Source organism: Ictalurus furcatus, chromosome 3 (genome assembly GCF_023375685.1).
Source record: "Ictalurus furcatus strain D&B chromosome 3, Billie_1.0, whole genome shotgun sequence".
Lineage (NCBI taxonomy): Eukaryota > Metazoa > Chordata > Actinopteri > Siluriformes > Ictaluridae > Ictalurus > Ictalurus furcatus.
The window spans coordinates 22,807,984-22,824,427 of NC_071257.1; the positions used below are offsets into that span (position 1 = coordinate 22,807,984).

General features: G+C 39.5%; 1 protein-coding gene across 2 annotated transcripts in view; it reads left to right on the top strand.

Moving 5' to 3' along the window:
* The window catches only part of vcla (vinculin a), a 49,339-nt gene that overhangs the window by 17,408 nt on the left and 15,487 nt on the right, over positions 1–16,444 (top strand). For both annotated transcript variants that reach the window (XM_053621552.1, XM_053621553.1), the window contains exons 3-9: positions 6,213–6,363; positions 7,851–7,959; positions 8,273–8,395; positions 10,145–10,305; positions 13,988–14,078; positions 14,547–14,694; positions 15,606–15,759. In XM_053621552.1, coding sequence (XP_053477527.1) covers positions 6,213–6,363; positions 7,851–7,959; positions 8,273–8,395; positions 10,145–10,305; positions 13,988–14,078; positions 14,547–14,694; positions 15,606–15,759 — 937 coding nt within the window. The remainder of the gene's footprint in view (positions 1–6,212; positions 6,364–7,850; positions 7,960–8,272; positions 8,396–10,144; positions 10,306–13,987; positions 14,079–14,546; positions 14,695–15,605; positions 15,760–16,444) is intronic.

The window sequence follows — 16,444 nt, forward strand, 5'->3', positions numbered from 1 at the left end:
TTTGCTTTCAGATCTTGATTTAATATTAAAGAAAATGACGACGGTAGGAATCGTGTAGGGATTAAAGCTATACTTTTGGGAAAGCAGTTTTGTTTAAATGAAATCTACGGTATATTCTCATTAATATTCCATTTTTGTCTTGTATGCTTGGCATATTCATAACTTCCTTGCACCACTGTGAAAATGTTCATTCTTCTCAAATATTACAATGTCACACCGAGAATCCAAGAAAGCACAATCGGTCCTGCTCTCTGGGTGAGAGGGGTGACATTTCTCTCTTCCCTGTTAATCAGATTGACTTTAGCCAACTTTGGGTGTTTGTTAGAGCATGTATGTGGAATAGCGCAGTTAGTGCTTTTATTCAAGTCTAGGAGGAACCACGGTTGAATTTCAAACACCGCAATCCTGCAAGAATATAAGCCTCCACACGTGCATTTTAAAAGGAACAATATTCATAATGTCATTTCCTTCATAATGTCAGACTCCTTCTGCATCAATGGAATCTTGACACTGTGATGTTATGATGGTCAGGTCAATCACAGAAAGACGCTCTCAAACAGAACACGGATTACGCAGCACCCAGTGCTAAAGCGTGGTATAACCTATTATAATAAACAACAAATAAAAGGAATAAAAATCTGTTTCAGAGCAGTCAGAATGTCTGCTGTCTGTAACCACGTAGTTATACATATATACAGCAGTTTTGCAGAAAGTCCTTGAATTGCTGCACAATGATAGAAACCGTATTTGAACAGCTTTACCTGCTGACTATTTCATATTTATATTTGTATACCTTCTACTACTACCTGGTACCTGATACCCCTGACTGTGAATTTACCAGTGCTGCAATATAGTGCTTTGTATTTTCTTGTATCCTCTTGTGAATCATGTCATAATACTGCTTACTAAAGCGTTCTTCCAGAACAACATTAAGTCTGCTCAAAGCTGTTGTGACATATACATTTAATCATCAGTAATATAGTATAGTGGTGGACAAGTCTAGTGAGTAGTATTTAATCATAGCCGTGTCTAGGTCTTTTCTGATCTCCAGTCAGCTATCATTTACTTTCAGATGAGCCATATTTTGCACTGTAAATGCTGATGGCTGTTATTCGGTTGTCTACTTTGAAGTCTTCACAGAAATTAATATTTAATGATGTGTCTGATATAATGTTTAAGCTGAAGTAAGCGACCAGACCAACAGCTTAAACAAAAGGCACCTGAAAAGAGAAAAGCTAGAATATTTTTAAGTGCATGTTGCTTAAGACCAAGATGCACAATTTTTACCATCTCTTTCCTGCATGTGTATCTGGACACAGTATAAAATGTAAGGGTATAGGGTTTCCCTTCAGTGCAGCAGAGGGTCTACTGGGATTCACAAAAGCCCAGGCTGACACATTTGGCACCATAAACACAAGCTGGCTCAGATCTCATCAATCAGCAGACATGTGGTTGGTGACAAGGAATGTGAACTTCTCTATATATAGGCTTTGTGGTGGCCACTGGTACTTATCTCACATTGGGAGGTGCATGAGTAAATGAGGACCTCCACATGCACACTACACTGACGAGAGGCTTTTTCATGCTTGTACACATGTCATCACTGCCCTCGTGCCATTTTTGTGAGTTTGGTGAGAAACTGAGACATGCTATCTATTAATACAGCACTACCTATGCAAGAGGATACTACACTGAGAGCATTAATGTCTTTCTATACAATTTCTCATACTCGTGTAATAGTTCAGCTTTTTAATTCACAGTATGTGAGTGATTAGTTGCTGATGTTTTCCAATACATCACGCATAATGGAAAAGTTATGAGAGAAGAACAAATAGCTCCCAGTGTTGATCACTTTCTTGCAAGCCTTTTGCACTTGATGACTACCTGAACTCACTTATCCCCAGCACTTATCCTACCCAAAGTATTAACCACTATGACCCTCGTTGTTTTACACATTGCATACACTTGTGGCTCATCATTTTATACTGATGTGTATGTGCAAGACCATATAGATAATGTCCAAGGCTAAGATAGAACATTATGACCCAAGGAAATAATCCTGGCAAAACAGAAAATAATCCCACATTACCTGCCACCTGTATTAGAACTTGTTATTTCAATCCAGCAGAGGGCTCTACCCTGTGACAACATGAGGTACACAATTGAGCAGGATCAATTTGTGTAGTATTAACGTAAACCAATTACATTATGAAATCTTGTGGGGATGTTGGCACTGAAAAAAACTATTAAAAACTATAGTATTTAAATTAACATGGTTAAAATGTGTGTGGTAGAAGAGTGCAAGAGTAATGTGGCTGTTGCCTAATGCCAGCAACCTGAGTTCGATCCTCAGCTCAGGTGAGAGTATGGAGTTTATTCAGGGCATTGAAAATATATGATCAAATCATGTTGGCTGCACAAAAACAAATTGTGTTAATGTAACTCAGTTCAATCATATGAACGTATTTGAATTAGATAAATTCAAGGAGCTTTTTTTTCTCAGTGTGGATCCAATATTTTGATCATTTATGGCTTTAAGCAGGATTGGTTGGGCTGTAATTTGAAGGTGGTTAACAAGATTCTAGTATATTGTGTAAATGTCCCGCCTAATTTCTTCTTAGGAAGACAAGTATGCACATGGCACAGTACTCACATAAGCAATATTTTTGGAATTGACCAACTAATCTGTTGGGACTAGGAGTGAGAGCTGAAGATCCATTTGTCTCTGCCCTTCTTCAGGCAACAGTTAAGTGCATGCTAGTTCAGGTTCTGGTGAGCTGGTCGCTCACCATGGGGTCAGAAATGTGACTAGGATATGGAGCTTCTTGATTTAAGTTTACCTATGTGGACAGAAAGTGGACTGACTTCCTCAAACTTTGGGAAATCGTCTTAACCTGCTATATCAGATTGGATTGAGCCCTTGTGGAAACATCACAAGTAGAGCATGTTCTCACAAAATGTTGGCTGCTGCTAGCATATGAAATTCAAGGGCATGGTTAGCTGCTGACCCACGTCCTTGTTTCAGTTGGCAGTCGCTCAGTGTTCTTTCCCTTTTGAGTAGGGGCTTAAACATGTCTGAGAAATGCTGAGTAAATCTGTCTAATGAATGTATGAAAGGACATTGCTGATTCTAAATGGAAATCTGAACATGTATTTTGGAGATCTAAAATAATTTTTTTGTAGAATTGTTAAAAAAATGCTATAGGTGATGGGCGATAAGAGAGTGCTAGAGTATGATTCTCTCACATTTGTCAGAATATTGGCAAAAGCTAGTACAACTAGGTTAATGAAAATCTCATTCATGAATGTTGCCCCTAAAGTATATGCTCCAAATTGGACAGTCAGGAGGGTGGCGCATCATGATTGTACATTGCTTTCAGGCAATTAGATCTGAGCCATATGTGATCATATATATTATATTCCCCTTCTTGTCTGCTTCCTCACTGACCATTGGATTGCGGTTTTGGACCATGGGAGTGCCTGGTGCTAAACTCCCAAGGGTCTGTACATCCTAAATCCCAGGCTATAGGCAAGATACTAGCCAATGTCCATTTTCTTCTAATCCCAAATTGTTACAGGATTTTTGTGAAGAAGAAGGTTGGGAGCCATGTATTGATTAGTGAGAACTCAATAACATCACTAAGTATTGCAGTCTTGTTATATTTGTACTTTCAGCCCTGGAATGGTTGCCATTTTTAAAAAAGTAGATTGCAATCAGAATCTAAAAGGATCGCAAGTGGAAAATTGCTCTCAACACCAGCAGGGAGCCCTATGAATATATAATGATGCGTATGTGTTCAAGTTTTTACCACTGACATCCTGCATTGGTATATCACCAATTTGGCATAGGGTACATTAATGACATTGCTCCTACCAGTTATTCTTGGCTTTCTACATTGCTTATACCTGTTGAGCATTACCTGCCTCCTGTATTTGAGCTGTTTGCTTTTTAGTTTTTTTAGTACCCAGTCATTTAACCCCCTTGGAATAATCAACATCTACGTTTTGTTGTTTCTTGGATTTATATCTTGGTGCTTCTGCTATTAAACTCTATCCACTTAGCATCCTATAGAAACAAAACATGGTATCTTTTCTGATCATGCACTAGTATTGTGACTGGTGACTCTCAGTTTCCCCTAAATGTGAATGAGTGTGTGATTGGGTATGTGTGTGATGCCCTGTGATGGACTGGTGTCCCATCCATGGTGTGTTCTTGCCTTGAGCCCCTTTGTGTTCCTGGGATAGGCTCTGGATCTACCACAATCCATACCAAAAAAGTAGTTCCTAAAGGTGGAATTAATGAAATTTGACACACTGTAAGGACCACCCACTGGTCCAATGACGGCGTCCAATGGCGTGGCAGAAGGCTCTCACCTGTTACTGTAATTCCTATATGTGATATATCAACATTTAAAATAACAAATTGTCAACATTAAGTATGATCCTCTTTTTACTCTATCTGACTCCAATTATGAATGATTCTAAGAGATATTAAAATTCCAATCACTATCATTAAATTTATCTCGACATTTGTTTATCCTATTTAACCCTTTATTTAGATTGTGCTCGTTCAATCAGATTCCATGTCTCTCACAGACTCGCGCCGGCCGTGTACACGGATCTCACGGTCACAAACTCACCAGTCTTGGTCATTAGACAGAGGTAATTGACTAATGCCATTTAGATGGCTGCCCATGCTTGCCCTTTTCTAAAAAAGTACTTTGTTTTGTCCCCATAGATCTGCACACACTTAATTAGAATAACATTATCTGTAGTCAGAGCTCATGACTACTATCAGATAGACTACCACTACTATCTGAACAAGTCGATCAATTTTACTTCTCTATAAATGCAACTTTGTATAATCAAGCCATTGTGTATCATGTACACTTAACTACAATAATATTACAGTATTCCCTATTTAGACTAGTTAATCAATGCTATGTTGTTCTAAACTGAAATTCCTTTTAGTCTTTACAGTTTAAGCACACTTAACTAAAGGCAAGGTGTTAACCTGGACTCTAATATCTCAGTTTGCGTACCCCAAGGCTCCAACGAAACCTGGATTTTAGCCTGTACTAACCTGGTCGCAGATTTGCGGTAACAAGGACTTAACGTAATTTACTAGAGACAATATTTTCAGGGTAGATCAGAATAAATTCAAATGTAACATTTATTGACCAGGTAATTTCAATAATACTTCTTAATCCAATTCCAAAGTTAACAAGCAGTAATCAATAATATATAAACATCACAAACAACACAAGCAAGAGAATTAGGGATGTTCACCTGGCAGTGAAACTACACACAGCAGATAAATTATGTAGGAGATCTGTCTACAGATTACCTGAATTTTTGGCCAGCTCTTCGTTAAATACCCAGATACTCTGTAGGTCCACCAATTGGTGTTGTTTATGGTTAGAATTAAAATTTAGCCCAGCTGGCATTTGGGATTGCTTTGATGTCTGTGGAAGAATGTAACTTATTTACATACATGGGGTAATTTGTGTGAGGGACCTGAGGAGGGTATGCCTTTAACGGCATCCAGTATTTTTCTCTAGATTTTGCTAGTGAATTGAACTGCTGCTGTGGGAATGAGACACACTGAGACCTTTTGAATGATAGTAAACATGTATGGTCAACTTCTTATTTACATTAAACATGTTATGTAATGCATATAGATCTTGGGTGAGTTTAAGGTGATCTCAACACAGAGAAAGAGAAGGGTGTGGGGAGAGCGGAAGAAGGAAGCAGTGTGGTGAGGTGTGATCTTCCAGTCTCCACTCAGCACGATGTGTTGTCTCGGATGAAGATGCTAATTCTGTGGGAGAGAGTTCAAGTGTTAATTCTCGTAAGAGTCCTTGGTCCTCAGAGAGCAGTTCTCTCCAGGTTCAGATATCTTGGCACCAGCCTTACACACACCAAATTTATAATGTATGTGCCTTTTTCATAAATGTCTGATTTACTGGCATTGTTTTATTGAGAGACAACACTTGCAAAGGAACAGTTCAGCAAACAACTCTTCAATTACCTATGATCTCTGGAAATGGGGGACTATAGAGATTATAATCAGATTTATGATTTTTGATTATGATTATTGTCCACCCAATATAGATAAATACCTTTAAATGAAAGCTAACATTCTGTATAATGGAGTCTCTCTCTCTCTCTCTCTCTCTCTCTCTCTCTCTCTCTCTTTCTCTGTTTGCCAGGGTGGAGAATGCTTGTGCCAAGCTAGTAGAAGCAGCTCGGATGCTGAGAACAGATCCGTATTCTGTTCCTGCCCGAGATTACCTTATCGATGGCTCCCGTGGAATCCTCTCAGGCACATCAGACCTGCTACTTACCTTTGATGAGGCAGAGGTACAAATTCTGTGTCCACTGGAGTTTATGTTGATGAACAGCAGTTCTGTTGTAAAGTTGATTATTGTGCCTTTTATTGCTATTAAGCAACTGTTTCAATACATTTCATAATTATGCTTTCAGTTCAGAGTTCCAGGCTTGAACTGCCATTACTGACTGATTTGTGAAAAGCTACACAATCAATTGAGAAGTGTTCGATTTAAAACACTGATACAGCCTTTTAAAACAGGCATGAAACGTGGTATTCTGTAAAAAATCTGTTTATAAAGTAATACCAAAATAAAGCACCACGAAATATTTCAAAGCAACCTCCAGTAAATGATTGACATCTTTATTATCAATTAGCACTATTAATGGTTTCTTCACTCAAGCTCCTAATTATTATGTTGCTTTAAAGCTGACTCTTTGATTTAGGCTTTTCGTGCTCCCATGAGATGAAACAGAAATGTAATGTTTTGCTTCTCTCTGCATTATCCTAATCCTCCTTGTGTGCCAGTGTAGCAGAATTTACCCTGAGCACATGATCTCAGGAACACGTTGAGTGCACATTGTTTCTTTTATCAGCATAGATTACTTTAGAAGTAGGAGCATGGCTCATCATAGGACTATTTATCACAAGGCAAAATATGTGACTGAACTCCCCCATCCCTACAGCCCCGCTCTGAATATATTGCATACTGTATTTATTTCCCAAAAGCAGAGATCAAATAGATTGACATACGAGCAGATTGGGTAGAAAATGGGGGTTGGGGGGGTGGGAGGAGCGAGCACTGATACTTCAGACTCAGAAAGCATTACCTTATCAATGATATTCTGTATTAAATGACAACAGTTTTTAAGTCCATTTATTATTAGTCTTATTATGTGGCACATCTGCCATACATGTGAATTGAAATACATGTCATTTGCCTTGCAGCCAGAACTACTGTCATAGCTGTGCTATTCTAGAAAATTAATTAAAACCGTCTCACCAATCAGATATAGCAGTGTGGTATAATGATGTGTAACACATCTATGAAAAGTACAAGATAAATTTCACAATGTACAATGTAATACCACAGTCCTGTTCTGAATGTCACAGTGGCTTATTGGTTAGAATGTTTGCCTTGCACCTCTGGGGTTTGGGGTTTGAATCCCACCTCTGCCCTGTGTGCATAGAGTTTGGATGTTCTCCCTGTACTTCAGGGGTTTCTTCCGGGTTCTTTTGTTTCCTCCCCCAGTCCAAAGACATGTGTTGTAGGCTGATTGGCCTTTCCAAATTGTCCATAGTGTGTGAATGTGTGTGCAGTTGTGCAGTGCAATGGTTGGCACTCTGTCCAGGGTGTCCCCCACTTCATGCCCTGAGTTCTCTGAGAGAGGATCCCCTGTGACCCTGTGTAGGATAAGTGGTATGGAGATGGATAGATGTTCTGAATGTTAAACAGCAGATTGACACTTGCAGTAGGATTTTTAGATATGTCAATAATTTATGTATTTTTCCATTTCAGGTACGTAAGATCATCCGTGTCTGTAAAGGCATCTTGGAGTACTTGACAGTAGCAGAAGTGGTGGAGAGCATGGAGGACTTGGTCACATACACTAAAAACCTTGGACCAGGTGCTTTTCATTTGTCTGTCCTTCAGCTGTTGTTTTGATAATGTTCGAACACAGGTGTCAGACTCTGATCATGCGGCAGTGCAAAGTTCTAGTACTCCTAATTTAACAGACCTGACTGAACTCTTACTGGGCTGAATTTGAGGTAAAATATAGTCTCTCTGGAGGCTGATTCTCCAGGATTGAATCTTTTGTCCCAGTGTTAGATGTTGACATGTCCAACTATGGGGCCTTTAAAGACTTCTATATTAAGTCCTGGCCCATTTCTGAGCCTTGCTTTCATCTATATGCTGATTAACACAGCTCCCCTTACTAGGGATGACGAAGATGGCAAAGATGATCGATGAACGGCAGCAGGAGCTGACACATCAGGAGCACCGCATGATGTTGGTCAACTCCATGAACACGGTGAAGGAGCTGCTGCCTGTACTCATATCAGGTGAGGGTGTGAGAGGGCAGAGTCAGCAGCTGCATTTCTCCCTGTTGATAGAGCAGTAATGATAATTGTAGTTATTTAGCTGCAGATGCTTAGCAAGGCGATAGTTTTTTTTTATCCCAGTCTCTCTCTCTAGCTTTAATTTTGTCCAGAAAGCTGAGCGGCAATAAGAATCATGGTCTGATAACTTCCTGGAGACAATGCATGCAGAGTGATTTATTCTTCTGTGACTGCGTGTCTGCCAGAATGTCACGTCTTTGGCCATGGACACTCGTATAGGGGTCAGTCTTCACTTTTGCATGTAACATGGGTGTGTGCAGTAGGGAAAGTGTTGCATGAACCCAACCAAAATGTACAGAATAGGGACACTCAATGACAACGGTGCCAGCAGGGACGTCTCCACCGCCAACAAGTCTAGTCCTTCTTGTTATTAATTTATATGCCTGAAATACTCTTAAATATACTCTAAAAAGGAAGAAAGCTATTGAAGCTTAGAATTTCAGACTTCGATCCTCTTTGGATCAATTCTAAAATGTAAACAGTTCATCTGCTGCTTACAATCATTATTTCATATAAATCCTACAAACATTCAAGTACTCGTTCTTGAGATATCGTTCTAACAAGAATATCAGATGGATGCACACATGGATGGATGCATGGATAACCTCATTTGGTAGTGGAGGCATAAAGGTGATACACTGTAGGAATGAAAGGTAACATGGGCATATCTTTGTTTTGAAATGTGCTTTGGGATAAAAGAAACCTTGCATGATAAGTAATAAACCAATCAATTCTCATCAAAAGCATTTCTGGAACATTTTCATTTGTCTGTATTAAGCAGTTCATTTATTGAAGCACTTCAGTTTAACTAGTGTTTAAATCCACAATTCTACTAATCATGGAAATCGTAGACGCTTTAGATTTTTTTTAAACTTGCATTGCTATGGTTTATGTCACCTAATTTATGTCACCTAATTAAAGAAAAAGGAAAGGAAAGTGTGCAAACCTGCAGGATTATAATTACAGCTGCATTTGGTATAAAGCCACACACACACACACACACACACACACACACACACACACTGCAATATCATGGTTGTAGTTTTCTGTCAATAACTCCATTATACAATAATGTGATCTTATTTATGAACCACAGGAGGAAAAAACCTGAACTACTTCCACGTGCTGTTCATATGTGGCTGTCCAACATGAGAGTTTTATCACATAGGAGACATTTTATTAACACCCGCCTATGAAATTAACAGCTTGAATATGTCTAAACTGATATTTTTAGACATAAACATTCTTCTTTCGTGAGCTGTTATGCGTCGTGTTATGTTAAGATTTTGAATTCAAAAAGCATTTGGGGGGAAAATATTTCCCACTCTGTAGAAGATGAAAAGTAGTCAAGTGATAAGGTTACATTTTATTGTTTACTTGTATTTGGTACACAGAAACCCATGGAAGAACGGTAATAACGTAAAAGTTCCGGGCTTAAAAGCCAGTTGACACACAGCACTATACTGTCGTTAGCTCCCAGGAGCAATAAAAGTTCCGGGCTTAAAAGCCAGTTGACACACAGTACCATATTGTCGTTAGCTTCCAGGAGTAAAGCAAGCGAGAGGGTCAGAGCGTCTCTTCAGTCCATGCTTACCTCTGTGCCTCTGTGTCCTGACGCAAATATGCAAAACTGCATGAATACAGAAGTATAAATCAGGCCTGAAACTATGCATATTGTGTGCCATTTTCCAGCTGTAAAAATCTTTGTGACCACCAAGTGTGCCAAGAGCCATGGTGTGGAGGAAGCCATGAAGAACAGGAACTACACCTTTGAGAAGATGAGTGCTGAGATCAATGAGATCATCCGAGTGCTGCAGCTCACTTCCTGGGATGAAGACGCCTGGGCCAACAAAGTATTTTCAATTCTAGATCAATTTATATCCATTACACAGGACATTTACTGTAGAGGAACAGAATAATTCCATGGTGCAGTATGAATGTACAATCATAAACACAAGCTGCACACCATCATTCCTTTTTTATTGCTCTCTCACTCATGTTTACTTCCAACATACTGTTTATAAAGATTTAGCAAATGCTTGGTAGAGTTTTCCAGAATAAACACTGTCAAAATAAATACAAATTTATTGATCAGACATAGTTTACATTTTCTTCACAGTTAGGGTTAGAATGCTGCAGCGATATGATAAATAACAGTGTAAGAAAAGTATTTTCTAAACACCACTTATTAATCACAATCAAAATGTTAAACGAGTAAGTGAATGTACAACGTTACCCACCTATCTGTGTTTGACTGTCCCTTCTTTTTCGCATGTATATTCCATTTTCTTCATACACATTTACTATTTGAAAAACTTCCAGAAGCATGTGTTAATGAGTTGTGCCACCTCTGATTTTCTGTTTACCCTGATGGTAACGGCTTTAAACACTGGGTTTTCTTTCTTTTTATTCTCTTTTTTTTCTGTTCTCTTCCATTCTTTTCCTCCTTGTAGAAGGTAAGGCTTCTTCCTCCCCACTGCGTGATGTTCTAGCATGCCGCGATTAAGACTTCCATGCACTTGCATACTCTGTATGTGTGTGTTTGCAGTATCTGTGTAAAACAGGACATGTGATTGTACTGTAAGAATCAAGCCAGAATCAACATTCTCTACAGTATGTTGGTGTTCTGCAGTCTTTCATGATTGTCTCTTTCACGCGCTGTCTGCTGCTGTCTCTCATCGAGTCTCACTTTGTTAACCTGTCTCTCTTTTTAATTTGTCTTGCCACTTGTTCTTATCTTACTCTCTGTCTCTGTGAGATTCTTACATCATCTGTGTGGCTTTAAATGAATGCTGTTTTTCCTGATAAACTTGCCAACCTGTTTGCTCTGAGCTACAGCAGCTGAGGTTCTCCACTTGTGTGACCCACTGTAGCTAGAATTTTTTACTTTGACTGTTTATACATTATACATACACCATTTATACACAGTTATGTGTATGTGTATGTGTAATGCTCCTACTCTGTGCTCAAAAATGTGTTTATTAGTCATCGAGAATTATTTTCCTTTGTGGGTTTTTGTTTAAACCTTTCAGCTTAGTAGTACTCTCAATGTTTTAACTTAGCACTGGTTATATTTCCTGTTGGGCCTGTGATTGCTCTCATATGAGCCTCATGAATGAACAATTGATGAGGTTTCCTGAGGACGTACAAACACACTCGCATACACAGACACGCATAGAGATCATGAAGTAGAATGCCAGTAAAAACCATGTCCATCTTTTTATTTAAGGCCAGGTCCATAAACGTAATTTCATGCTTTCATCTTAAATGGTTGAAATTATATATCAATACAATTTTCTTTTAAAATTGTGTTAAACTGTGCAAACAAGGCAATGGCAATCATCATTAAATTTGCACATATTTGTAAGTTATGTATTTTTTTTTTTAACTATAAAAAAAATTTCATACTTACACATAATAAATTAGCTAAATTTTGCTCATAGAAATTATTTAGAATTACATTTGGCATGCATGATGAGAAGTGCATATTAAGTATAGTGTACATATGCACTGATCAGCCACAACCTTAAAACCAGTGACGTGAAGTGAATAATATTGATTATCTCATTACACTGGCACCTGTCAAGGGGTAGGATATATTAGGCAGTAAGTGAACAGTCAGTTCTCGAAGATGATGTGTTGGGAGCAGGAAAAATGGGCAAGCGTAATAATCTGTTCGACTTTGACAAAGGCCAAAGCGTGGACTGGGTCAGAGCATCTCCAAAACAGCAGGTCTTGTAAGATGTTCCCGGTATGCAGTGTTTGTTCTCTTGTTGTTTGGGGTGGCTGTTGCTCAGGTGGTAGAGTGGGTTGTCCACTAATCGTAGGGTTGGCGGTTCGATTCCCGGCCCACATGACTCCATGTACCGAAGTGTCCTTGGGCAAGACACTGAACCCTCAAGTTGCTCCTGATGGCAAGCTAGTGCCTTGCATGGCAGCTCTGATACCATTGGTGTGTTAGTGTGTGTGTGTGTGTGTGTGAATGGGTGAATGAGGTTAAAAAAGCACTATATAAGTGCAGACCATTTACCATGGTACCTACGAAAATTAGTCCAAGGATGACAACCACTGAAGCGGTGACAGGGTCATGGGTGCCCAAGGCTCAGTGATGCGTGTGGAGAGCTAACCCGCCTTGTTTGATCCCACAGACGAGCTACTATAGCACAAATTGCTGAAAAAATGAATGCTGATTGCTATGAAGATGGCACTAGGAGATGGCACCAGGATGCATTATGGGAAGAAGGCAAGCCGGCTGAGGCAGTGTGATGCTCTGGGCAATGTTCTGCTGGGAAACATTGAGTAATGACATTCATGTGGATGTTACTTTGGCACGTACCACCTACCTAAACACTGTTGCAGACCAAGTACACCCCTTCATGGCAACGGTATTCCCTAATGGCAGTGGCCTCTTCCAGCAGTATAATGCACCCACCCTGCCACACTGCGAAAATTGTTCAGGAATGGTTTGGAACAAGACAAGATGGAACAAGATGTTGCACATCGGATTGGCTTCTAAAGCAAGACTTTAGAGTTCCTAAACTGCATTATCATGTTCCCTGTTTATAGTGTGTGGTGTAATGTGCATGCTCGAGGCTGTGTTTAGTGTGATTAGCCATGTGTTTGTACTAATGCTTATGGCATTGAACTTCATCATTATTGCCGTTCCTGAATGCAGTCTGAGTCTAAGCTGACTCCTAATAATCGTGCAGGCAAACGGAAATGAGTCATCAGCTTACAATTAATGTGATCTCATCACTCTATGGGTTTGAATGCAGCTGTTATTGGATACATGGAAATAAGGCACAGGAGATGAAGGGGCGGTTGTATTTAAGTCTTACTGAACGGAGATACATGTGTGTAGCTTAGATTTTATCACTTTACTTCAAAGCTTTGGCTGCATCATACAGCCCACATTGTGGCTCGTAATGTTGTTCTTTTTTTTTCCTTTTCTTTTCTTTTTACAGACTGTGATTAATTAATAACCTCATCCTCTTCTGGTGTATGAATTCGAAATGATTTAGCACTATGTTCATTTTGCACACTGAGCAAAAAACCTAGCTTGCTATGGCTGTGCTGGTGCTTCACACCTTATCATCTTTGTCATAAGTCTGACAACCCAAAATTGACTGCTTCCTGTGAAGTCGTTGCACATCCCAGTGTGCTAATGGTTCAGACTGTTCTGTGCAGCAGAGAGCCACAGACACACAAGCGGAGGCAGTGAGCCAGACAAGCTTGAAATTTCCTCTAAATGTGTGAGTGGGTGCACTGATGTGTGAAGCGATGATTATGTGGCCCCCTTCACCTATGTGTATAAGTGTACAGTATTTAAGTGTGTGTAGGTGTGTGTAGGGCCACCGAGAAGCACAAAGTCCCTTTTTTTTTTGTAAAACACACACAAACCACTTTGTAATTTGTAATAATAATAATGTTCACAACGTTATCAACCGATAAAATACTGACATTTTATATTGTTCTTTTCATGTTTGCTTTTCTTTCCTTCACTCTCTCCGTCGTTTCTTCTCTCACTCTCTGAAGGACACAGAAGCAATGAAGAGATCACTGGCACTGATTGAGTCGAAGATGAATCAGGCTAAAGCCTGGCTCAAAGATCCTAATGGTCTACCAGGTATGTGAGCAGGCCAACACAAAAGAGGCTCTCTGCTAGAGTCTGAACATTGACCTTGGGGATTATGTACCATGCCTTGCATAAGTATTCACCCCTTGAACATTTCCACATTTTGTAGTGGAACTGAAAAAGTGCTAAATTGGAATTATATATAAGTATATCATGGATCTACACAAAATATCCCATCATACTGAAATGGGGGAAGATCAGTATAGTTTCCCAAAATGCTTTACTAATAAAAATGTAAAAGTGGTGATTGCATACCTATTCACTTTTGTTGTATGAAACCTAAATTAGTTCTGTTGGATTACATAAGCTCTTTATTTAATACAGTTCCACATTTGAATCACTCTATTAACGTCAGTACAGACTGTAAAAAACGTATTGTTTTCTCCATATTAATGAGAACAGCATGTAGTGGTGTTAGCCTGCATATACACTGAGTCATGTGTGTGTGTGTGTTTGTAGGGGCAGCAGGCGAGCATGCTCTGCGTCAGATTCTTGATGAGGCCGGGAAAGTGGGAGAGCTGTGTGCCGGGAAGGAGAGAAGGGAGATCCTGGGAACGACTAAGACGTTGGGACAGATGACTGATCAGGTGTCAGACGTGCGACTCAGGTACAGGCCCTCACTGGAGCCAGAAGAGAGCAAAAGCTCAAATGAATACCTACATTGTATTTATAATAAACATAGTACATATATATATATATATATATATATATATATATATATATATATATATATATATATATCCCAGGGTTTGTAATTATATTTCAATAAATGGTGACATCTTTGGCTTCCCTGTAGTCAGCCATTAGGCTGTGTATGTGAACACTGTTATTGTCAAAAGTTTTATTAGATAGGGAGAGCTGATGCTGGATTGCAGAGGAATTGTGAAAGAAACGGAGACGGCTGAGCCACAGAAAGTGAAAACAATAGCCCTGAGATTATAAGCAAAGATCTGGCTTTATTAGAGAGGTTGAACTGAAGGACATTAAAGCCTGAGCCCTGGCTAATCAGCCATTGATTCAGCCCACTGCCTCCACTCAGCAAAGGGTTAGGCCAAAAAAGCAATAAAAAGGCACTTCACTACACAGTGTTTGTAGCCACTTTAATTTTAGATCTGTAGTCCGAATGTGAGATTTCACTCTCGTAATAATGACATAATCGAACTTTTGATAATATGCTCATATTGAACATCCTTTCAACACACTTACTGTAGTCTTTTCTCTTTACATCTATATTATTATATTATTGTGTGTTAGCAGAATTGAGCCTGGTTCCTCTCAAGGTTTCTTCCTCATGTTGTCTCAGGGAGATTTTTCCTTGCTACTTTTGCCTCTAGCTTACTCATTAGAGAGTTCTGTAAAGCTCCTTTATGACCATGTCTATTTTTGTACAAATGGCTTTTGAATCATACTCACATTGGACGCCTTTATATCCTTGTGTGACTATTAGTTCATTGACAATATATTCTGAATTATTGTGTATCTGGCATAAAATGCATCTTATGTATTGGGATTTTGCAGAGGTCAGGGGCCTACACCCATGGGAATGCAGAAGGCCCAGCAGGTGGCACAGGGTTTGGACATCCTAGTGGGGAAAGTGGAGAATGCTGCTCGCAAACTGGAGGCCCTGAGCAATGCTAAGCAGGCTATTGCTAAGAGGATAGATGCTGCTCAGGTAAGATTGCTTGCCAGCAACACACAGTTAAACATTCATACACTTCTCGTGGTGCAGCGGGAAGCTTTGATACCTCACAGCTCCAGGGTTTCTGGTTTGATCCTTACATCGGGTTACTATTAGTGTGGAGTTTTGTGTGCTCGCTGTGTGTCCACATGCATTTCCTCCAGGTTCTCCAGTTTTCTGTCAGCTCCCAAAAACACGCAATCAGGTGGATTGGTTGCTCTAAATTGCCCCAGGTGCGAATGAATGTGTGCATGGATGCCCTGCGATGGACATTCCATCAAGAGTGTATTCCTTCCACACCCAGTGTTTTTCTAAATAAACATCATATCCTTTACTCTGACCAGGATAGATTGATTACTGAAGATAAATGATGCATGAGGCATTCTTAGAAAGTTCCCATTCTGTTGTAATACTAGTTATGGCACAAGACACAATAAAAAAAATCTATTCACATAAATGACTCAGAGGGCAGATCATCGTCTAACTTGTGATCAGAGCTGCCGTAGGTGTTAAATTAATTATGGCTTCCATGACTTGCAAGTATTCAGGAGATGCGAAACGGAAAGCAGGATCAAAGATTTATGTGTGACGTCTCGTATCAAAGGACAGAGAACCAGCATGAGTTCATAACTATATGAATGCACATGATTATATAACAGTCTATGTGCTGAATAACAAT